Below are 24,984 nucleotides of genomic sequence, written 5' to 3' on the forward strand. Positions count from 1 at the left end.
CACTTTATCATTAGAAGAACATTATCAGATCAACATAGAAAGAACAAAAATGCATCTGCTTTGAATAATGCCACTGAATATTTTGCATCCACCTGTGAGGGCAGCTCAAGCCCTCAGTTTAACATTGCCACCTCTGACAGTGCAGCAATTCCTCAGCATTGCGCAGAAGTATTAACCTTGATCAAGTGCTCAAACCCTTGGTGTTGGGGCTTGAATCCACAACCTTGTGACTGAGAGGCAAGAGTGCTGCCACTGAGCCAAGGTTGACTACCTGACATCATTGGCACTCATCAGCAGGTGCACAAAAGAGTGCCTTTTGCACTAATTAGGATACCCACATTTATAATTTAAGTATCTGTAAATTTCCACGTTATGGAGTCTTCTACAAGTAACAATTCTGACATTTCAGGGGTATTTCTAACTTAATCCACTCGGTGGGGAATCATTGACCAACTGTTTTACACTCCACCCAATTTTTACTTTCCATTGACTTCCATAGAAAATAAAATTGAATAGGGCGTAAAATGCACTGCCAATCCACTCCCTTTAAATTTCCACCAGGCAGATTAGATTAAAATTACTCCCTTCAACCTTACAACCTTAGATTTATATGTGCTCTGCTTTCGTTTGGAATTAAATATAGTTCAATTTTAGCAGAAAACTTTGCAAGCAACAAACTGGTTCAGAGCTCAGAAAGTCAAAAATTAGCCTTCGAAATCATTAAACTGATATAAGCATTTACCATCCTCACTACAGAGGCTGTGATATTGAAAGCAAACCATATTAAGTGCAATACATTTGGTCACTTTCCAAATAAATGACAGGATTTGTTTTATTACAGAAAATAATTCTTTCAGCTCTTACCCTACAGTGGGGTCAACAGCAATGCCTCGGGGGCTTCCCAGGTTTTCTGCAATTAGTGTTATACGATTACTTCCATTCAGATCAACTACTTCTATTCGATTAATACCGGTCTCCACCACATACAACTTATTGTTCACCCAGTCCACAGCTACGTTTTCAGGAGTGTCAATGGAAACATTTAAAATTTGTTGGATTCTGGAGCCACTGTGATCTACAGAGAACAGCTGATAAAGAGAAGAAAGCTAAGTAAAAAATGTAAAAAATGAAACATTTTCACTAGTCTTTAGAATTATTTTGTGTAAATTGTAAAACATTGCATGCTGTTTAATGTCAGGAAACAACACAGAACAATTACAGATGACATAATACTTCTGCAGTAATTATGTATCTATTAAGGAAGATTCTGTTTGGGTGTTATTACTCAGAGTTATTTCTTGGTAAGAGTTTATACTAAATAGTCAGATTGCAGAGTCTCACTGGGTAATGGGTTTGGATAGTGGGGGTTTATAAGTGGACTGAGATGCCTTTCACCAGTTAGTCCCAAGGTCTTTGGGCTACCGGGAAATTGGATTGAGGGGTGTGTCTCTTGGTGCTTTCACACTCCAGCTACAGACTGTGCAATTCCTCCACTGATCGCTAATTGTTGCTTTGACCACTTGTTCACCAAAAGGAGGTGCTCTGTGAAGAGTTCATCTTCCTACACTATGGCTGAGAATTTAACAAGTGGGGAAAGGCAGAAAGGTGAGTAAGGGGTTGGGTTGGCTGTAAGGGTGGTAAGGACAGCTGCCCTTATTCAGGTTTGCAATTATCCATAAGAATTCACCATAACCTGCATAATTTACACGTGAAACAATGCAGTTCATTTGGAATATAGAAAGTTTAATCTCGTATTACCAGATTAGCAACAGGTTATCAGCAGTAAAATACCTTTGGGAAATCAGAACTTAGAAACACAATACGCATGGTGTTAAAGGGCTTTCAACACAAGTTCATCTTTCGCAGGTTATTGATTCAGTACTTAGTTTTGGGAACCTTGCCTACCTTATTCTGAATGGTATCTGTCCAAAAGATCTTGCCAAGATAGTAGTGGAAATCCACACCAGCAGCAATGCCACGATTAGGAGTCTGCACAAGAATCCGTACATTCCTTCCATGAATATCACCAATCAGCAAATCACGACCATTTGAGAAGATAAGGGATGGAATTCCAGCTGAAAGCCAGGTAATAATTTTACACTGTGTCCAAAAAATATTTTCAACTATCTTAATCCAAATTTTAGAAATGCCTGCTTACCTTTTTGCAGCTATAATATAGATGATGCAATGTGTCCTTTTAGAAAAGTATCTACTTAACTGTGTGCAGCCTTAATAATAGTTCAATGGAAAATACCCTAAAAAAGTGATGTTATTCTTGAAATTAGTGCTTTGTTTATTCATTTGAAGGGGTTGGTTAAGTTCAATGCACACATTTTTCCAAGCATTTTATAACTCAATTCTCTTATCCCACATTTCCATTTTTGGTTGTATTTTTACAGCTAATCAAATAATCTCAGAGGCTCCAAGAGTGGCATTTTCATAAACATAGACTGTTAAAATTTTGTATTGTAGCTCTCCTCACATAAACTCACCATTTCTTAATAATCATTTGCAGTGGGGTGTGGAGACAGGAGCACTGAGCGTGGGCTGAAGAAGAGGGCGGAGCCTGGAGCCCTGAATGTGGGCTGGAAGGGGGGCAGAGTCAGGGGCACTGAGTGCAGGCTTAAGAAGGGGTGGAGCCAGCAGTCGTGAGTGCGGGCTGAAGAATGGGGTGGAGTTTGGAGCCCTGAGTGTGCTGAAGGATGGGTGGAGCCAGGAACCCTGAGTGTGGGCTGAAAAAGGGATGGAGCCAGGAGCTCTGAATGTGGCTTGAAGAAGGTGTGGAGCCAGGAGCCCTGAGTGTGGCGCTGAAGGGGGCGGAGCCAGGAGCCCTGAGTGTGGCGCTGAAGGGGGCGAACCCAGGAGCCCTGAGTGTGTCACTGAAGGGGGCAGAGCCAGGAGCCCTGAGTGTGGGCTGAAGGGGGCAGAGCCAGGAGCTCTGAGTGTGGGCTGAAGGGGGCAGAGCCAGGAGCTCTGAGTGTGGGCTGAAGGGGGCAGAGCCAGGAGCTCTGAATGTGGCCTGAAGAAGGTGTGGAGCCAGGAACCCTGAGTGTGGGCTGAAGGGGGCGGAGCCAGGAGCCCTGAGTGTGGGCTGAAGGGGGCGGAGCCAGGAGCCAGGAGCCGAGTGTGGGCTGAAGGGGGCGGAGCCAGGAGCCCTGAGTGTGGGCTGAAGGGGGCAGAGCCAGGAGCCCTGAGTGTGGGCTGAAGGGGGCAGAGCCAGGAGCCCTGAGTGTGAGCTGAAGGGGGCGGAGCCAGGAGCCCTGAGTGTGGGCTGAAGGGGCGGAGACAGGAGCCCTGAGTGTGGGCTGAGGAAGGGGGCAGACCCAGAAGACATGAGCATTGGCTTAAGAAGGGGGCCGAGCCAGATGCCACGCAGAAGGGAGGGAGAAAGAGTAGCAGCAGGCAGAAGAAGCCGGAGCCCTGAAATGCTAAGCTGCAGCACGGTAGAGCAAGGGCCACAAATAGAACAGTCAAAGCCTCTGATGGAGTCGAAGAACTGATGAGGGGGATTGGAGCAGGCATACAGCTGCTAGAGGCCAAGGCAGGCCACCTAGACAGCACCCCTGAGTACAAGAAGTCCAAGGTGAGAAAGATACCCTCTGTGGTGTAGAGGGCAAGGTAATCTGGCTCACACCATGAGGGAAATAACCATCACTTCTGCTGGACACAAGGCATCCCCGTTCTTACTGCTCTATAAGGAATTCTGCTGCCTAGCTGATTCAAGTCCAGGTGTTGAGCTCTCGACAGTTTTCTGGTGCATCTGCAGCGTTGGGCCATGGTTGTCCATTGTAAACAGTTCACTTCTGTGAGTCAAGCTTTTTCGTGAATGTACATACAGGTTTGAAGTTGATGGAATAATGGATCACTGTTTGGGGACTTCTGCGCATTCCATGTGCTTAAATCCTGTGCTACAAAAGCACTGGAATGTTACTGTTATGGTTTACATAATTCTTTTAAATTTAAATTTTCCACTTCCATATCCAATGTTGCATCAAGTCAGGTACAGAATAAAGATGGCTAGTTTCCCTCATAAGCTTGGGTTATAGACTATACTCATGTAGCCATCAAGACATGACAAGATGAACCAGCAACTTTTGGTAACAGGAAAGATATTCACTTTATAATATTCAGCTGGTTTGTGATCACCGCAAGATGAATATGCAATTTTTCAGTGCCAAGCTTGCCAGTGGTCAGTCAGATGACAGACTGGAGGAGAAGAAAGTTACCTAGAAATCGTGTGTAGTCTACTAATCTCTCCAAGGTAGAGCACATGTCGGAATCAGAATCTTAATGGCATCTGTTTCAGCTTCCATCAAAGCTGCAAAGACTAGTGGGATTCATTTTTTTATTGAGGGTTTGGATACAGCGTTCCTGGATTTGGCTGCATTCCCATGATAGACTGCAAATTGATGATGCCATACAAGAATACATCACATAATCAAAAAAGATAAAATGCTGGAAATACTCAGCAGATCTGGCAGCATATGATAGAGAGAAATGGAGAAACGGCGTTACCAGACTGAATTTGATTTGCACGGTGCAACAGACCCAGAGGCAGGTGCCGGCACCACACGCAAGTGCGGCCAGCTGATTGCAATTAATGGGAGCTGTCCAATTGACAGTCTGGAGGCCTTTCCAAAGCTGTCACTGTTGTAGTATGTCTTTAAGGGATAGCAGAATGACATCACTAGAAGGGAAGTGTGTCATACGATCCAGTCTTGGTTTCACTTTTGTTTTTCAGCAGAGCACACACACACACACCCACACACACAGCTCTGCTGCTGATGTCTTCAAGCTGTCTACCTTTGCATAAATGTTCCCATGTGCCTAGTCTAAATAAATGAACCCACAACGTGTTTACCCAATCTCTTATGAGTGATTGGTGAGTCATGGGGGCAGGGAACGAGGTGGGGATCTTGGTGTCACCTGACTGAAAGAATGATACTGGTGCCATCTTTAAAGATTTGCCAGGCCTGTATGCAGCACTGCTTTGTTCATCAGGATCACTGCAGCAGCAGTGCTGAAGACCCATTTACTCCTCCACACTTGTGTCTGTATTAAAGACCCCTGAACCCCCAAAGGCTCAACTAAGGACTCAAGGAGCAGGCCAGGAGGGAAGACACTGGGTTTCCCCATGATTCAGCAATGTCTCCCTACAGCTCCTCCTCCAGGCTGCATGAAAAAGGCAGGAGTTACTCTCCCCAGGGGTCAGCAAGAAGAAACCTTCCCAACTGACCAAGCAGGCCTGGATGGAGATTTGCAGAGGAGATCAGCAACCATGGGGTCTTCCCCTTGTCCTGGGTGCAATGCCACAAACAGCTCAATGACTTCCTCTGCTCCACCAGGGTGAGTCCGGCATACTGCTCAGCTCAATGGGGATTGCAATTGGCAACATGGGGCAGATCGCCACATGGGGAGTGACCAACCAGGTGCTGGCAGTGGGGGTCGAGCGCCAATACCAGCTGCCTGAGCATCCACGGCCGCATCTGGGTGACAGTCAGGCATTTGTTTACCCTCTCCATGTCCCTTGAGAGCAGGCATCTGGATTAAGCATCCAGGAGCCTCCGTCACGAGCCAGAGGGATGTCAGCAGCATACGTCTTGTGTTAGTCTATGTGTGGAGACTAACAGTGTTCCTCCTTCCATTTTCAGCAGAAACAGGCCCACGAAAGCAACTAGGGAGCCAAGACATTTGTGCGTTGACGCCTGCAGAGGAGGAGTCCCTCAAACTGTAAGAGCGCAGAGTGGCCAGACGATCACAGAACTGGAGTAGTGAGCAAAGAGAGTTAGCAGGCTTCCAGCTCATGGGTCCGTTACTGGGCATATCGAGGTCCACAACAGGATGCATGGGAAGAGGAGATCTGAAACTCTAATTCCTAACTATTCGTATTTTCTCGTGCAGGTCCCGGCACTCCAGATAGATAGGCGGCTGCTGAGACGGCTGGCCTGCAGTCCACCTCCGAGGAGCAGGGACCCTCAGAGAGTGCAGTGTTGATGATGTTGGCATGGTGGTAATATCACTTGTAATCCAGAGATCCAGGCTAATGCTTGGGGGACACAAGTTCAAATCCCACCATGGCAGCTGGTGGAATTGAAATTCAAGGAATAAATCTAGAATATTAAGCTAGCCTCAGTAGTGGTAACCATGACAAATATCATTAATTGTTGTAAAAACACATCTGCTTCACCAAAGTCCTTTAGGGAAGTAAATTTGTCATCCTCATCCGGTCTGCCTGCATGTGACTCCAGACCCACAGCAAAGTGATTGCCTCTTAACTGGCCTCTGAAATGGCCACTCAGTTCAAGAGCAATTAGGGATGGGTAACAAATGCTGGCCTTGCCACCGATGCACACTTCCCATGAAAGAATAAAGAAAAAAAACATAACTCCCCCTCACCCTCCAGCAGTGCAGTTACTCTCACATAGGTGAGCATGCACTCACGTGTAGACTCAAGGTTACAAGCTGATGGTCACATCACAGACATGCCCACGCATGTGCATGGCTGCGCAAAGCCTCTTGCATCTGCGCAAGATGTTCCCCTCCCTGTTGCTCCAATCTGTGTGGCAGACACCAGAGGACCATCATCACCCTGGGGCTCAGCATGAACCTGGCCTAACACATCCTCAGCTTTCACAGCCTCCAGCAGCTGCGTGGGCATGGACAACAGTTCCTCAGCTCGCCTGCCTGTGACCCCAGCACCTCCCATGATCAAAGCATCAGAGGAGGCTCCCACGCCTATGTGGATGTCCCTCAGCATGCCAGAGCCCTCCAGCCCTCAGGCTGCCAAAATCATCTCAGACTGTGGGGCAGCCTGATCTGCAGTCTGCCTTCACTCCAGCTGCAAACACAGGGGTAGCACCTCATAGAAGTACTCATAAGCGTGTTAAGAAGAATGCCCAGGTACACTAGGGCCTCATGGGTATTTAGACTTGGCACATGCTATGGCTAGATAGTGTAGTCTCAATAAATGATAGTCACATTTTGTGATGTTGGTCTTTTATGGAGTTAATGCTGCTTTGTCAGATGTCACCTATATCCTTGCTCCCTCAATAGACTGTCGGTGTCGGGGCAGATATGTCAGTGTGCGTGGTGCAGCTGGGCGCTAGGCAATGTTGAATGATATGAAGGAAGTGATGTCATGCCAAAGCGGGGTTGCGTTTTTATTAGACAGGCATTGAAAGGGCATCATGGTTTCAGGAAGTGGGTGTGAATGAGATTGTCCCAAGTTTCCTTTGTGTGTCTCTCAATGTCCCTTGACTTTGTTGAGGGTTCGTCAGCAGCATCAGTAGCCCTGTCTTGAGTGGGTAACCCTTGTCTGTGAGGATCCATCCCTGAAGGAGCACAGGGTGCTAGAAAAGCTATGGCACCTGGGAGTGCCGAAGTACATATGTCACATGACTGCTTTCGAGAAACCAGACACACATCGGCAGGATGCTCTTTTGGTGGTTGCAGATCAGTTAAACGCTGATTGAGTGAAGTCCCTTCCTGCGAATGAAGGTTGCTGGCTAGTCCAAGGGAGCTTTGATGGCCACATGGATGCAATCAATGACACCTTGCACATGGGGGAATCCAACAATGACCCAAAGCTGATGGGTCTCTCTGCCTCGCTGTTAGGATGACTCTGGCAGCGCACATAGTCACCAGTCCTCTTGAACAAGGCATTGGTGACCTCCTTGATGCAGCGATGAGCCACACATGCTGCAGTGGATCCCTGGAAAGAGCTGGAAGCATAAAGGTTTAGAGCCACGATGATCTTCAGGCCACAGGCATTGGGTCCACAGTCCACCGAGGCCTATGGATCGCAGGCCATCCTGCAACATTGTGCACAGGTCAGCCTCCCTTGGCAGCGTGTAGTCTTCATCAACACTGTCTCTCCGACATCTGCAGTAGTTTAGATGAGTCCAGAATACTCTGGCTTTTGGCACAGCCACCTGCTGCTGGTTCCCCATGCACCCTTCTGCGTCTTGCTCAGCCAGAGGATGGCACTCTTGCTGCTCCTGTGCTGCTGCAGTGGTTTCTCTGGTGCCTGGTCTTCCCTCCCTCTGCATCACTGCTCCTCCACACAGGGGTTCAGGAAGGTTGGCTGTATGAGTTCCGTGGCAGTTGGTCTCTCCCTTTTTCATGTGCTGCCCTTGGAGGCAATCCACCCTACCCTTGTCACTTCCCTTTGATCCAGGGGCAATGACCCACTGTGCAGCCTGCTGAGAGGCCATAAACAGCATCTGTTTCCTCAACCCCTCTGAGCCTAACCACAGAATCCTGCCCATCAGCTCCTCTCTTGCAACAAACTGAAGGTCAACCAAAGCTAGTTCTAATCTGGCTCACTTTCATAGGCTTAAGTTAGCTTTAAGCGGTATGGGATCCAATGGCCTAAGATCCACATTCACTGCTCATTTAATTCAAACCCTGCTCTAAATCACATTCAGCAGCATTTAGATGTGAGTTAGTTACCTGCACAACTTTCTGCCAGGTCCTAGCGGTAACGCCGCCTTGTCGGTTTCCAACATTGGTCAAATGCGAAACTGACATCACAATGTCAGGAGACCGCTCGACCTCCTGATTCTACAGTGCCCCTCACGGCCTTGCATCCCAGCCCCTGAGGGCCACATTAAATTCCACCCAACATTTCAGGTCAATGACCTTTCAATGAATGTTAAGTCAATTTTTCTCTCCACAGATGCTGTCAGGCCTGCTGAGTATTTCTATCATTTTCTGCTTTCATTCCAAAATACCAGCATCCGCAGTATTTTGTTTTCGTAATACAACATATAAGCTGGAAGTGAGTCCTTCATGCTTTCTGCATGGTTGGCCTTTCAATAGCATGTGTAATTGCTTGTGTGGCACAATTTTCTTTTCAGCTTTTTATTCTTATTATGTTGACAAGCTGGACATCAAAGTGTCGAACTGAAGTATCCAAGGCTTTCTGCAGGATTGGCTTTAATATTGATTAATAGAATAAGGTGAGACTTATGGAGCATTTTGTCCGTTAATTCCAGAGACTTGAATATTTAATCTACACTGTCATTCCAGTACAGTCCTGAGCGAGTGCTACTGTCAGAGAGGTCACCTTTTGGGCAATACATTAACTCAGTCTCGGACTAAAACAATCTCAAGGCACTGTTCAATAAACAGCAAGATATACCTAGGCATTTACATCTGTGCTGTTTGAGTGGTCTAGCTATGTTCAAATTGCTGTGGTTTTCTATACTACAACAATAACTACACTTCAAAGGAATTTAATTGGTTGTGAAAGGCGCTAAATAAAAGCAAGTTTATTTGTTTGTTCTAACTGACACATAAAGGGCCAAATAAGAGAATAAATAAGCTGATGCTGAAAACTTACATGAGGCATTTGCACGGCAGTGCTTGTGGTGCTGTAGGACATAACCCTCCACACAGGAACATGCATGACTTCCAGCTCGGTCTTCACACAGCTGATCACAAGTTCCCCACATAGTACATTCATTAAAGTCTAAATCAAAAAAGAACAGAGAAGGAATGAATTTTTACAAATTTTCTTTGCCCCTTTTGGTTCACTCCCATCACAACTGCAGTGGGAGTATGACAGGAGGACCATGAATTAGGCCAGGACCTAGATCACTGAGCCCTGGTCGCCCCAGCAGAGATTTCCGCAACACCTTGCCACTCCAAACAAGGAGAGTGATGTAACAGAGACTGTGCCAGGGAGGAGATTCCCAGGTTGGGAGTTTCTTTGGACTTGTCCTGGGAAAAGAGCAGAGGACAGAATGCCAAGTGACTGCCAGTTTAACAGACCAAAACAAGGAAAATCCAGTCATGCGTTGTACCTGGATCTCACAAAAATGTTAAAAAAACACTTTGCTTTCTTTAGCCAACTATAAATGATGGGCCATTAGCACTTCTTCAGCACCATCCCACCTCATATCCATCTAGCTGTGTCACATTTTTCAATTTGTGAGCCACAAAATATGCTCCATGTTAGGTGGACACTCCAGTTCATGCAATTAAAGTATTCAATTCCTGATTCTGCAGGATCAGCATTAAGAATCTCTGCCATTGACATCAGATGGTCAGCCCATAGGTTTTCAAAACCTATATGTTTAAAAGCATTTAACTATTCTTGCATTCTAGCATATACAATATCAGCAACATCAGACAGAACTATAAAAAAACTCCTGATATACTTGCAACACTCACCAGTACAGGAACGACCATCAGTGTGCACTACAAATCCTGGTGGGCAATAGCAGACTCCACCTGATGGGGAAGCGTGGCAGCGATATTCACAGCTTAAAGAGGCACAGTTGATTACACCTAAAAGAAAATAATTACATGATATGACTTAGGAGTGACTTTGAACAACAACATACAAGCACTTTGGTAACATTACAATCAACTGGTTTGATTTCCTTATCTCTTCAGACAAAATTTTAGATGTTAAAATCCGTGATCTTCCACTTATTTTGTAAACTAAACTTCTCTTTACACTTGTTACAAATGTTGAACTTTACAAAGCAATTATGTTTTAAAATACCTCCTTTAATTTAAGGTGAAGCAGAATATTCTGGATAGGGACGATGGTGATCATACTAAACTTCTATCTGGAGACAGGACCATGTGACCTAGTTGTCATGGAGATATAAATCCAAATTGAAACCTACTGAAAATCAAGTGACAATTTTCACACCTTGACATAGAAAGAAGCAGGGGGAAGTGAGCATACTGGAAAATTGGAAGGAACTTGGGACTTAATCTTTAATGCTATGTATCTGTCAGAACTGCGGTATAAAGTGAAAGCTTTTCAAAAGCATATTTAGGTTGCATTAGTTAGTTAATGTGAAATGTGCCTTTTTTCTTTAGTTTGGTGTATTATTTTCCTATTAAGTAATGTATGATCTATGTTGATTTTAGTTTGTTACAGTAAAAATCTTAAAACATGAAATCTTGTCCTTCAGTTCTTTCTGGGAAATGCTGGAAAATTCGTCTCTTTTTTAAAAGTTATCAGTTTCTACAGGGATCATAACACATGGGTGACTCCTTTTTTTTATCCTGACAGAGACGGAACATTACTTTGTACAAGTACCTGCAAGGTTTCTAATGAAATAATGATTACTATCGAGAAGATGATACCACACATAAAATGTGCCAATCTGAGAGCCAACTTTGAACAATGGATTTATTCTGTACCTCACTGATTTAATACTAAAATGATGGGCAGAATATCTTTGGCAGAGATTTTTCAGACATTAGGCAATCTGTATTAAAATCATTGTCTCTCCAATCTTCCCTCCCCTTTTCTCTTGCAGGCACTTACTAGAATATAGTTCCACAAGCAGCAGTTACACTACAGTACCTCATTCAGTGACCATTCTTCAAAGGTGAGTGAATATTGGCAGGCTATCTGATTGTGGAGGGCAGCACAACCAAAACCAATAATGTTTTCACTGGCAGTCTAGGAGTAGCCACTGTACAGCAATTAAGAGCAGAAGCTCCATGGGATTTTCCCTCCCTAACCCAGAACACTGCAGTTAATTTTAGCTTCTACCACTGTTCCAGCTGTAGTGTAGATGTAGTGTACTTAGATTTCCAAAAGGCATTTGAAAAGATGCCGCATAGCTGCAGAAGAGCTCCTGTTTTTGGGGATGATATATTTGAGGGAGATGTAACATCTTTATATCCACGAGTGATATATTTGGGGGAGATGTAACATCTTTATATCTATGAGGTGTTTCCTAAGCAGTTTGAGTCAGAGATGATAACTTCTTATACAAGTAGGGAACGCCTGTCATGTAAACCTGGCCTTTTCTAAAGCCATCATTAGGAACATTTTATGAATTTAATTGCTTTATGGCCTTTAAAAGGTTTTTAGTGCCAAGCTATCTGAGAACTTCATTGGCCAAAAGTTTGGGCAATGGCTTGATTTAGCCCATTTCTTAGAATTCAGTTCCACTACAGTCATTATTTTGTGTGGACAACTTTTATGCCAAACTCTATTTTAGACAGATTTAATGCAATTCCTCTTTGAATTTTGTAATCATCCTTCGGACAATTTACAGGGTATAGATCCTATAACTCAAAGATAAAATCTCTGTCCAGTTTGTGATGAGGCAGCTAATCACAGCTGGAACAGTCACATCTCCCCATTTTCATGAAAAAAATCTTTTTTAAAAATGCAAGGTTGATAGAGAAAATGACTTAAAATTATAGACACAGGGTCCGCCATGCCAGAGGCAAAGCCATACCCTAGTGGCTCAATGATGGGCACAGGACTCCACGCTTAATAGATTTACACTGGGTGGAACAAGATCCTATAGCATATGTCAATCTGATTGAATGTGTGGAGATCTCCCTTTGAAATGAAGATATAACAATAGGAGGTTCTGGACCTTCCAGGTGGATCAGTATTAATAATTAGAGTAAAAAACTATGAACGCATCTGTAGTCAGTAGAGTAGCAAGGGCAGAAGCTCTTTGTCTTTATCAAATAACCACTTGGGCAGTGATCTGATGGATTGGATCGCCTGTGCATTGTAGAACCCACCCAATATACATTCTATTGAACTCTAAGGAAAGAATGTCACATAGGTTCTGCAATAGGTTTAGCATTTAACTTGACTATAACAGAAAATTATAGTTATTTTCCAGTCTTAGTCAGTGTTAAACAGGTTCACTGTTGGAGGCAGCTGCAGTTCGTTAATTAACTAGTTGGCACTAGTTCCCTGGCAATCAGTGGCTGACTCAGCTCCCTGGAATCTAAGCTAATATATGTATATATGGTTTAGCTGAAGCACGAAGTAAGTCACACAAAGGTGGCAGCTAGAGGCTGAATGCAGCGAAACTGAGTGCATAAATCTGGGAATTTAGTGCCAGGAAGTGCTGTTCTGGCCTCCACAATAAAGGGGCAGTTCAAGAGAGGGAGTTGAAAACAGCAAGACCTGAGATATAAACAAAAAGCTAAAAGCTACTGCGGATGCTGGAAATCCAAAACAAAACAAAAACAGAATTACTTGGAAAAACTCAGCAAGTCTGGCAGCATCGGCGGAGAAGAAATCAGTCAACGTTTCGAGCCCTCATGGCCCTTCAGCAGAACTGAAGCATAGTTTCAACAAGGGAGAAATATAAATTGGTTTAAGGTGGGTGGGGGGGAAGAGACACATTGAGGGTGTGGTGTGAGCAGATAATCAAAAGATGTCAGAGACAAAAGGGTCAAAGAGGTGTTGAAGGTGGTGGTCTTTGTCTGAGAAAAGTGCTAATTAAGAATGCAAGACAGGATATTCAAAGTACAGCTCTAGTGGGGGTGGGGTGGAAAGACTAAAGGTTTTAGTTTTAGATTTAAAAATAATGGAAATAGGTGGGGAAAGAAGAATCTATATAAATTATTGAAAAAAAGGCGGGTGGGGGGGGAAAAGAAACGGGGTGGGGATGGGGGGAGGGGGGTTTAAGATCTAAAGTTGTTGAATTCAATATTCAGCCCAGAAGGCTGTAAAGTGCCTAGTCGGAAGATGAGGTGCTGTTCCTCCAGTTTGCGTTGGGCTTCACTGGAACAATGCAGCAAGCCAAGGACAGATATGTGAGCAAGAGAACAGGGTGGAGTGTTAAAATGGCAAGCGACAGGGAGGTTTGGCAAGAAAGACCCAAACCTCCCTGTCGCTTGCCATTTTAACACTCCACCCTGTTCTCTTGCTCACATGTCTGTCCTTGGCTTGCTGCATTGTTCCAGTGAAGCCCAACGCAAACTGGAGGAACAGCACCTCATCTTCCGACTAGGCACTTTACAGCCTTCTGGGCTGAATATTGAATTCAACAACTTTAGATCTTAAACCCCCCTCCCCCCATCCCCACCCCGTTTCTTTTCCCCCCCCACCCGCCTTTTTTTTCAATAATTTATATAGATTCTTCTTTCCCCACCTATTTCCATTATTTTTAAATCTAAAACTAAAACCTTTAGTCTTTCCACCCCACCCCCACTAGAGCTGTACTTTGAATATCCTGTCTTGCATTCTTAATTAGCACTTTTCTCAGACAAAGACCACCACCTTCAACACCTCTTTGACCCTTTTGTCTCTGACATCTTTTGATTATCTGCTCACACCACACCCTCAATGTGTCTCTTCCCCCCCACCCACCTTAAACCAATTTATATTTCTCCCTTGTTGAAACTATGCTTCAGTTCTGCTGAAGGGCCATGAGGGCTCGAAACGTTGACTGATTTCTTCTCCGCCGATGCTGCCAGACTTGCTGAGTTTTTCCAGGTAATTCTGTTTTTGTTTTGTTTAAGACCTGAGATATGAAGCCCGGAGGCATTAATTAGCTGTGCTGGTAGGTGATTGGTGAGTTTTAAGTTTATTTCCTCCTCTAAACTGGAGCAGTAGTTTAAACTGGTACTAGGAAGATATAACAATTATACTAAATTTATAGCATAACTAGTTAAACTAATCATTGAGTGATATTCTAAACTTGAAAACTAATTAGTTAAATAAAAACAAAATAAAGATTTCTGGGCTGGCGATGTATGCAGCTGTGGAATGTGGTGAGCCTATCAGCAAGAAATGCAGGAGAGAAATGGCCTGTGATTTGAAGAGCAGCTCCTTGCAGAATCTTTCATTGAATTTACCCATAGTTTGAACAGTGGCTCTGTGGGCCTGATACAGAGACTTGGCGGGTGAGATTGGGCCCGCAGGCCAAAGGTTGGATACATCTTCCATTCGAAAAATGCTCAAACCCATTATTAAGCAGGTAGTAGCAGGGCATTATACAATCAGGCAGAGTCAACATAGCTCTATGAAAGGGAAATCATGTTTTACAGATTTTTTAAGGGACCCAGTAGATGTAGGGTATTTGATATCCAAAAGGCATTTGAAAATATGCCACTTAACTGCACAAGAGCTCATGCTTTTGGGGGTGACATATTAGCATGGATAGAGGATTGGTGAACTAACAGGAAACAAAGTGTCATAAATGGGTCATTTTCAGGATGGCAAACTAACTAGGTGAGTGCCACAGGGATCAGTGCTGGGGTTTCAACTATTTACAATCTATATTAATGACTTGAATGAAGGGACAGTCTGTATTGTAGCCAAATTTGCGGGTAATACAAAGTTGGAAGGAAAGTACATTATGAGGAGGATACAAAGAGCCTGCAAAGGTTAAGTGAGTGAGCAAAAATTTGGCAGATGTAGTATAAAATGGGAAAACGTGAAGCTGTTCACTTTGGCAACAAGAATAAAACATAATATTACTTAAGTAGAGAACGACTGCAAAATGCTGCAGTACAGAAAGATCTGGGTGTCCTTGTACATGAATCAGAAAAAGTCAGCATGCAGGTACAGCCAGTAATTAGAAAGGCAGATGGAATGTTGTTCTTTTTTGCAAGGCGAGTGGAGTATAAAAGAAAATCTTGCTACAACTGTACAGGATATTGGTGAGACTGCACGTGTAGTTTTGGTCTCCTTACTTAAGGAAGGATATATTTGCATTGGAGACAGTTCAGAGAAGGTTCACCAGGCTGATTCCTGGGATGAAGAGGTTGTCTTATGAGGAAAGGTTGAACAGGTTGGGCCTTTACTCACTGGAGTTTAGAAGAATGAGAGGTGATCTTACGGAAACATATAAGATTCTGAGGGGGCTTGACAGGGTAAATGCTGAGAGGATGTTTCCTCTTGTTGGGGAATCTAAAACCAGGGGACACTGTTTAAGAATATGGGGTCTCCTATTTAAGATAGGAAGGAGGAATTTCTTCTCTCAGAGGGTCATTAGTCTTTACATTTCTCTTCCACAGAGAGCACTGGTGGCTGGGTCATTGAATATATTCAAGGCTGAATTAAACAGATTATTGATTGACAAGAAGTCAAGGGCTATGGGGGACAGGCAGGAAAGTGGAGTTAAGGTCACAATCAGATTAGCATGTTCTTATTAAAAGGTGGATTAGGCTCAGTGGGCCAAATGGCTTCCACCTGTTCCTATTTCTAATGATCTTATGATTATTATATTATGGGCAGTTTGTTCCATCAGACTACTGTGCAGATGGTAAAGCCAAAAGTTTCCCCCATGTCTTCAGACTACTCACTGCAGTTGCTGCCTGTTGTGGTGTTTGTTTCATCTTCACCAAAGGAACAATCCTGGATCTGATTGCATAGTTTGTCGACAGGGATACAGCGTCGGGAACTCGGACAAGTCCATTCTCCTGATGAGCAGTCTTCCTGTTCCCTCCTTTCTGGTCAGAAAATGTAAACAGAAATATATTTTTAAAGTCTGTAGGAGCACAGCATGAAATATGCATTGGTTTAAGCAAATCTTTGAATCATCTGAAAAATATATTATGTACATTAGGCAGAGCCTGAAAAATGAAACTCAAATGCTGCAAAAATAATGATATTACCATTGTATATCTCCAAATGGGAAATATAGGGATATATGAATCCATTCATTGGGCAAATATACATACAATTTTCAATTCATTTGCTTCATAAATTGTCAGTACAATCGGTTGAAATTGCAGAGTTCTTGAATTATGACCTTCCATCATGGCCCTTTCTCATCACAAGTCATCGAAATATCGCCTTTGGGACTAAGGTCAAGGAATCCCAAAGTCAGGAATTCTCACATCCCAATTGGAACTCAGTAGACAGATTCACTTTGTCACACCAGCTGAGCTTGACTGGTCCCTGTGGAAATGGGGTCAACCTGGGGTTCCGGGAAGGATTGGGGTTGAAGTTTGAGAGGAGCCCTAAACCATTGGCAAGGGATGAAGTAGCCCTTTGTGATAGACCCACTCTAGCACCCAGATGCTCCCTGGATGGGGAACCAGCACCATGTCCTGGCTTCCCACCTACTGCCAGTATTGCAAAATCTTTGAATATTTGGTGAAGGAAGTGTTGGACATGTGCCTGCTCCCACAGTCCCAATATCCTGCACTAATGAATTTCAGCAGGATTAGTGGTACAGTTCTACAATAAGGGTGCTGCTGGGATAACTTCCACCATCACATTCACACAATTCTTTCAGGCTAATCTATCCATATATTATTGAAAAAAGACAGGTGCTTTTGAAGCTTTTCCCTGTACATAGTTCCCTAGTGCATTCTACATAGCAATGCCTTGACCAATCAGACTTGACTTGCTAACCAATCAGCACCCTTTTCTCATGCAGTATAAATTGTTGCTCCCTTAGAAATTTGGCATTCTTGTATTTGTCCTGATGAGTGCAAGACAAAAAGCTTCAATAACACTTCTTTTTTCAGCAATACTGAAGTTCTGTACTACCAAGCAACTGTCCATATATCATTAGAAGCCTTATATTTGCCCGCATTTCCAGTCTGTATCATTTCAGATTTTTACCACATATTTTATCACAGCTTTTTCCCGTTATAAATTCCTAAATCTACATTCATAATAGGTTTTGTTCTTTTAAACTTGCCATCATGTTATTATTTAAACTGGTCCCTTTGTGACTTGGTGCTTAGACTATAAACATACTCAATGAGTCTCTCTCTGGAGGTTTTATGTGCCTTAGTTTGTCAACTATTGATCAGTTTTCATCCCAATTTTTAGGTTTTTTTGCATCATACTTCAGCTACTTCTCTAATCTCCCACCACAATAGGCAAGTAATCCCAGAATTAAACCCAATCAGGCCCTTGTTCTGCTAATAACACATTCTGCTTTCTTACCTTTATGCCATTATCAGCACCTCCTCTAGCCCTTACCACTAACATTAACACTCCCTTTGCCTATTCGTCCATGACATCTTTGTCACTCTCTCCTTAGCCCCCACCTAACGCTGGCCTTCTATTCAGCTTCACCTGCTCTACCCCCCTTAAACAGTATAAATTTCATCACATTTCTACTTCTCTTTAGCTCTGAAGAAAGGTCATAAAAACTCGAAACATTAACTCTGTTTCTCTCTCCACAGATGCTGTCAGACCTGCTGAGTTTTTCCCAGCATTTTCTGTTTTTATTTCAGATTTCCAGCATCCACAGTAAATTGCTTTTAACATGTTATCGCTCCACTCTTTCCCCTCTCTCCAGGCACCCACTTACATCTCTATATAAGCAGCCAACACTCACACTTATCCTCATCTTTGTGCCATTTCGCACCCATGCCTCACAGTCATACTCTAGAAATGTTGGTCCTTCCATCCTTTCCTCTCAACCCATTTCTCATGCGCATAATTCTCTGCTTTCTCTTCTGCAGAGGAGAGCACAGAATTCCAGGGAGAGACAGAGAACCCTGCCGGGCACGGGGAACCTCCAGCAAGAGCCATCTTGTCTGCTATTGGCAATGTGTGGGCTGTTGGCCCAGTGGGAAGGAGGCCTTGGTCTACAGATGTCAGCAAAGACCTGCTGTGAAAGCTTGGGCTTCCTGAGGCACTGGCACTTACGCATATCGAAAGAAGCTAATCTTTTGCTCGTAGACCCTATGTTGGAAGTGTCACTTCCTCCAAGCTCTCTGTGTCCATCCCGTCAAATCCGGAAGTGGGCAGGATCATGTTGGATTGCCAATCCAATGTCACTTTTCAGGATTTAACCCCAATCCCGAGCCCGCCTTCCTTATAATACTTTTCATAAATTCCATGAGAACAACCATGATGCAGTCAACCAAACGACTGAAAGATAATTCATTGTGCTGGCACTATGAAAATTGTTCAATATATAATTCAAGATTCCAAGCATGATTGTTAACTTCTATAATCCTCATTCAGCAGTTTACTAATCTCACTCATTTAAACTTTTATATACTCACTGACTGCCCACATTCTTACCACATCCTCTTTCATCAGCATTATCTCCACAGTCATCATCTCCATCACAAAGCCAATTCTGATGAATGCAATGGCCGCTGGGGCAGGTAAAATAGCTTCCTGTACAGGCTGGATAAACTGCAAAATGAAGAAAGTATCAGCGTTTAATCATTAGAAGTTATCATATCTCAAATGTTAAAATATTGTCGCTTCAGAATATTTGAATGTATTTTTAGATCAAAACAGAATTTGATGAACATTACACTCATGTTTGGATTTTGCCTATCTAAAAATAACCTTTACCCAGTATGTTTGACCCGTAAATTTATGCCCCAATTCAAAATCAATTACTCAATTGACCTACAAATTTACACTTGCATAGACTGATTTATATATTTCCATTCATAAAAAATGACTCAGAATCAGTGAGTACTGAAAAGATGTTGACATATATTGTAATACCAGTTACTGCATCTTTCAGCTGGGATTGATGGTCCTTCCTTCCTTTCCTCTCAGCCCATTTCTCATGCGCATTATTCTCTGCTTTCTCTCCTGCAGCGGAGAGCACAGAACTCCAGGGAGAGACAGAGAACCCGGATGGGCACAGGGAGCCTCCAGCAAGAGCCATCTGGTCTGCTATTGGTAATGTGTGGGCTGTTGGCCCAGTGGGAAGGAGGTCTTGGTCTGTGAGGCTACAGATGTCAGCAATGAGAGAGTTTCACTCCAGCTTGCTCCCATATATTTCTTCATTATTGGTCATGGAGCATCAGATGCCTGTCATATATCTTTTCCTTTGCTAGGGATTGTGAGGATATTCAGCCTTCTCAGAAAAAATAATCTTAAATGAGATTTTAGTACGCATGGAGCCACAAATTAAAATTGCCCCCAAGTTGATGCTAATTGCCAATCTTTTTATTCACTGTTAGGATGTGGGCATCATTGGCTAGGCCAACATTTATTGTCCACCACTCATTATCTTTGAGAAGATGGTGGCGAGCTGTCTTCTTGAATTGCTGCAGCCGTGCAGCATAAGTACACAACAATGCTGTTAGGTAGGAAGTCTCAAGACTTTGATCCAGCAACAATGAGGGAACAACAATATATTTCCAAGTAAGAATAGTGTGTGACTTGGAGGGGAACTTGTTCCCATGCGCCTGCTGCCCTTGTCCTTCTAGTTAGCAGTGGTCTTGGGTTTGGAAGGTGCTTTTGAGGGAAGTTTGACGAGTTACTGAGGTGCATCTTGTGGATGACATACACTGCTGCCACTGTGCTGCAGTGGCGAAGGGAGTGAATGTTTAAGGCAGTGGTTAAGGTGCCAATAAAACGAGCGGCTCTGTCGCAACAATAGGAGTAAAAGCAGATTGTGAGAAGGACATGAAGGGGCTACAAAGGGATATAGATAGGTTAAGTGAGTGGGTAAAGGTTTGACAGATGGGTCTGAATTTTACCCTTTGCGGGCAGACGTGATCAGCGGGCCCGCATCCGGTTGGGAAAAAGTCCACCACCTGGGATCAGTCCCCAGCCATGATTTCATGCTGGATGGCCAATTAAGGCCCGCCCAGCGAGAAACATGTCTTCCCAATGGTCAGGAAGAGGCGGGCGGGGGCGGGGGCCTGTCGGCCGCCGGGTCCAATGGCGGCCCGGTGGCCAATTTAAAAACGGCACAGGCAGCTCCTTGAAGGCTGTCACAGAAGAATATATCTTCTTCATTGTGAACACTGAAGTTAGGGCATCAAGTGTAGTTGGAGACGTCAGGTGGGAGGGCAGGTTGGGTGGGCACTCAGCCCCTTGGTTTTCAGATGAGTGCCCCACGGTCGTCCTGGAGGAGGTGGTTGCTGCAAGGGACACCCTTGTTCCCAGAGATGAAAGGAGGAAGCCACTGCACCTAACAAAAAGAGCTTGGGAAGAGGTGGCAGTGCTGGTCAGCAGCCACGATGTTGTGCAGCGCACCTAGGTGCAGTGTCGCAAAAGGTTTAATGACCTCCTGCGCTCGGGAACGGTGAGTACTGTGTTGGCATGGATCAGTGTGTTGAAGTGTTACGGTCTGGCTGTTCCCCCCGCACCGTGGAGCTCAGGGGTGTTAGAGCCTAAGTGCCAACTGTCAATAATGCCAGAGCTGGCCAAGGGGGTGAGCCCCGGCTGCTTGGACTGAGTGCCTTGTGGTTCGAGGGCCACAACCCGGATGTGCCCTGCAAGTTGTTCCTCAGGTGGGGTTGGCCAGGCTGCAATGGCACTGCCGGTACAAAGTGGACTAATCCATGCTTCTCTGCTCTTTCAGGAGAAGGCGGCCCATAACAACATTGAAAGGTCGCAGACAGGCGGAGGCTCCCCAAACCTCTTAATCCTATCCAGATTCGAGCAGGACACCTTGGAGCTGGATCTCCAAGGTCAACCGTCCACGGAGAGGCTGGGGTGTCAGACGAAGGTAAGAATGCAGAGCATTCTTGTGTAGTCTTATCATTGATGGGAGCCTCAAAATTGGATTCCCCATTGATCATTGAAAGATGATGGCACCATGATGCAGATTTCCATTGTCTCACCAGGGTGCCTGGCATGCACAGTGACAGTGTGATGACTTAAACTAATGACATGTTGTTGTTCTCACTTGGATTCGCCAGCACGCATTCAATCGCAAGACCCCGAGGAGCCACCCCTAATGGCAGAGGACCACCAGGCTTCTCATGCACCTGTGTCACACCTGCTCTCTGAAGCTGGCACCAATGCAGACACCAGCACCTTAGTGGGCTTTAGATCCTTGGCTAGAATGTCAGAACACAGCGGTGAGGGTACTTCACCATCGCTTGAGGAGCAGGCGGAGGCAGAGTGTGCCCAGGGCACCGGCAGTCGGAGGACAGCTGGAGATCAGGACGATGCTCAGTTGAGGGCTGATGATGATCAGACTCCCTGATGTGGAGTCATCCATTAGGCAGCAGGTGCTGCATGTCCAGCGAGATGTGCAGGAGGATCTGGCAGAGATCCATGAGGGTCTGTGTGCCATGGTCTCCATGATGGAGGAGTCCATGCGGAGCATGAGCACTGCGTTGACCCTCATGGCCGAGCACACTGCCTCCTCCATTGAGAGAGTGGCGACTCTCATGGAGAGGCAGCTCCAGGAACAGAATCAGGGGTTCCTGGGTTTGCACTCAGACCTGCAAGCAATCACACAGGCACTGACCTCAGGTGATCAATGCCAGTGTGGGAGATGGATGAGACACCCAGTATCCCAACTGGGTGCCCGTCCATCAATAGTGAGCAGGGAAGTCCAGAGCGACCTCACATTGGTGCACGAGCTGCTTGTCATCTCTGTGGGCTCCTCTCAGGGCGCTCTAGATGATGCAGCAGCTCCTCCGCCCCTCTTCCAGTGACCGAGGCTGCGATGACTGGGGAAATGCCAGCCGTGGCACTGGCCACTCCCTCTCAGGCGGGGCCAGCATTGGCCAGAGGACGACCGCCAAGATCATCAAGTGCCCTTGTGCAATAGGTACGAGGTTCTTGCTCCCAGTGTGGACGAGGGCACAGACTGCAAGGAGGATGAGTGAACTGACCACAGCACTGTGGTACAGAGTGCCATTCAAGTGGGGAGAGAAAAGAGAAATGTAGGGTAATAGCATAGTTAGGGGAATAGATACTGTTCTCTGCAGCGAAGACAGAGAGCTGCAAAGGCTGTGTTGCCTACCCGGTGCCAAGGTTACGGGCATCTCTTCTGGGCTGGAGAGCAACTTGGAGTGGGAGGGGGAGGATCCAGTTGTCATGGTCCACATAGGTACCAATAACATAAGCAGGACTAGGAAAGAGGTTCTGCTGAGGGATTACGAGCAGCTCGGGGCTAACTTAAAAAGCAGAAGCACAAAGGTAATAATCTCTGGATTACTACCTGAGCCATGTGCAAATTGGCATAGGGTAAATAAGATTAGAGATGAATGCGTGGCTCAAAGGCTGGTGTGGGAGAAATGAGTTCTGACTCATGGGGCACTGGCACCAGTACTGGGGAGAGAGAGGGCTGTTCCACTGGGACGGGCATCATTTGAACCATGCTGGGACCAGTGTCCTGGCAAATCGTATAACTAAGGTTGTAGATAGGATTTTAAACTAATTAGTTGGGGGGTAGGGTTCAATTGAAGGGAAGTTTAAAAAATCAAGAAGAAACAAGAGAGCAGAGGCGCAGAGTAGTGAAGAGATGAACAATAATGAAAGTGTGACAGGAAGGGGCAGAAAATATAAACAGAAGAGTGCAGCAGAAATTAGAGCCAGAATGAGTAATAATGGTAAAAAGTCAAAGCTTAAGGCTCTTTATCTGAATACACACAGAATTTGTAACAAGATAGATGAGTTGACGGCACTCCAAGTTCCTCTCCAGCCCAGAAAAATGTCCTTAACCTTGGCACCAGGTAAGCAATACAGCCTTCGGAACTCTCTGTCTTTGCTGCATAGAACAGTATCTATTCCCCTAACTATGCTATTCCCTATTACTACTATATTTCTCTTTTCTCCCCCCCCGCCACTTGAATGGTGATCTGTACCACAGTGCTGTGGTCAGTTCACTCATCCTCCCTGCAGTCCTCGTACCTATTGCACAAGGGCACTTGATGGACCTTGGGGGTCGTCCTCTGGCCAGTGGAGCCTGTGCTGGCCCCACCTGAGAGGGAGCGGCCAGTGCCATGGCTGGCATCTCCCCAGTCATCGCAGCGTCATCAGATGCCATGGTCACTGGCAGAGGGGTAGAGGAGCTGCTGCCATCATCCAGAAATGACGTGATAGCTATTGCAGAGACATGGTTGCAGGGTGACTAAGACTGGGAACTCAATATTCAAGGGTATTCGACGTTCCGGAAAAATAGGCAAAAAGGAAAAGGAGGTGGGGTAGCTTTGTTCATAAAGAAAGGTACCAGTGCGGGGGTGAGTAGTGATATAGGTGCAATAGATCGTGATGGGTTATCAGTTTGGGTGGAAATAAGGAATAGCAAGGGAAAGGAGACACAGGTGGGAGTCGCCTATAGGCCCCCAAAGAGTTGCCTCACTATAGGACAAAGTATAAATCATGAAATTATGGAGGTCTGTAAGAAGGGCACTACAATTATCATGGGTGATTTTAATCTGCATAGTGACTGGACAATTCAGATTGGCAGGGGTAAAATGGAAGACGAATTTGTAGAGTGCATCAAGAATTTTTTTCTTAGAGCAATATGTTGCAGAACCTAGGCTATTTTAGATCTAGTAATGTGTAATGAGGTAGGATTAATAAGAGATCTTGTCGTTAAGGATCCTCTAGGGGGTAGCGATCACAACATGGTAGAATTTCAAATTCAGTTTGAGGGCAGGCAACTCGGGTCTCAAACCTGTGTCCTCAACTTAAATAAGGGCAATTACAGAGGTATGAAGAAAGAGTTGTCTAAAGCGGGCTGGGAAAATAGACTACAGGGAAGGTGAGTGGATGAGCAGTGCAGACATTTAAGCAGATATTTCATAATGCTCCACAAGAATTTATCCCGGTTAAAAAGGACTTGATGAGAAGGATGAACCTCCCATGGTTAACAAATGCAGTCAAGGAGAGTATCCAATCAAAAGCTAAGGCATACAAAGCTGTGAAAACTAGTGGCAGGTCAGAGAGTTGGGAACTTTTTTAGGAACCAGCAGCGGATGACTAAAAAGCTAATTGAGAGGGAGAAAATTGATAATGAAAGTAATTTGGCAAGAAATATAAAAACAAACAGCAAGAGCTTCTATGGGTATATAAAAAGGAGAGTAGCTAAAGTGATCATGGGACTCGAAGGATGTGATTGGAGAATTGATAATGGGGAACAGGGAAATGGCAGATAATTTAAACCGATATTTTGCATTGGTCTTCATGGTGGAAGACACTATAACCATCCCAAAGATGTCAGATAAGCAAGAAGCTAATGGGAGGAAAGATCTTGTAACAGTCTCTATCACGAAGGACAAAGCATTTGACAAACTAATGGGACTAAAAGCAGACAAATTGCTAGGACCTGATGGCCACCATCCAAGGGTTTTAAAGGAAGTGGCTGCAGAGAAAGTGGAGGCATTAGTCGAAATATTCCTGAACTCTCTGGATTCTGGGAATGTCCCAGTGGATTGGAAAACCACTAATTTGATGTGCCTGTTCAAGAAAGGAGGGAGACAAAAAGCAGGAAACTATAGGCCAGTTAGCCTAACATCTGTCATTGGGAAAATGCTAGAGTCCATTATTAAGAAAGAAATAGCAGGACATTTAGAAAAGCTTAATGCAATCAAATAGAGTCAACATGGTTT

The 24,984-nt window shown here is 44.7% G+C and overlaps 1 protein-coding gene across 2 annotated transcripts in view; it reads right to left on the minus strand.

Annotated features, from left to right (window-relative positions):
- The window catches only part of lrp2a (low density lipoprotein receptor-related protein 2a), a 361,142-nt gene that overhangs the window by 235,410 nt on the left and 100,748 nt on the right, over nucleotides 1–24,984 (minus strand). For both annotated transcript variants that reach the window (XM_078552334.1, XM_078552333.1), the window contains exons 7-12: nucleotides 18,737–18,853; nucleotides 16,045–16,191; nucleotides 10,177–10,293; nucleotides 9,344–9,472; nucleotides 1,906–2,075; nucleotides 865–1,088 (exon numbers count right to left, since the gene is read on the minus strand). In XM_078552334.1, coding sequence (XP_078408460.1) covers nucleotides 865–1,088; nucleotides 1,906–2,075; nucleotides 9,344–9,472; nucleotides 10,177–10,293; nucleotides 16,045–16,191; nucleotides 18,737–18,853 — 904 coding nt within the window. The remainder of the gene's footprint in view (nucleotides 1–864; nucleotides 1,089–1,905; nucleotides 2,076–9,343; nucleotides 9,473–10,176; nucleotides 10,294–16,044; nucleotides 16,192–18,736; nucleotides 18,854–24,984) is intronic.

Source organism: Cetorhinus maximus, chromosome 11, assembly GCF_964194155.1.
Source record: "Cetorhinus maximus chromosome 11, sCetMax3.hap1.1, whole genome shotgun sequence".
In the NCBI taxonomy this organism is placed as follows: domain Eukaryota; kingdom Metazoa; phylum Chordata; class Chondrichthyes; order Lamniformes; family Cetorhinidae; genus Cetorhinus; species Cetorhinus maximus.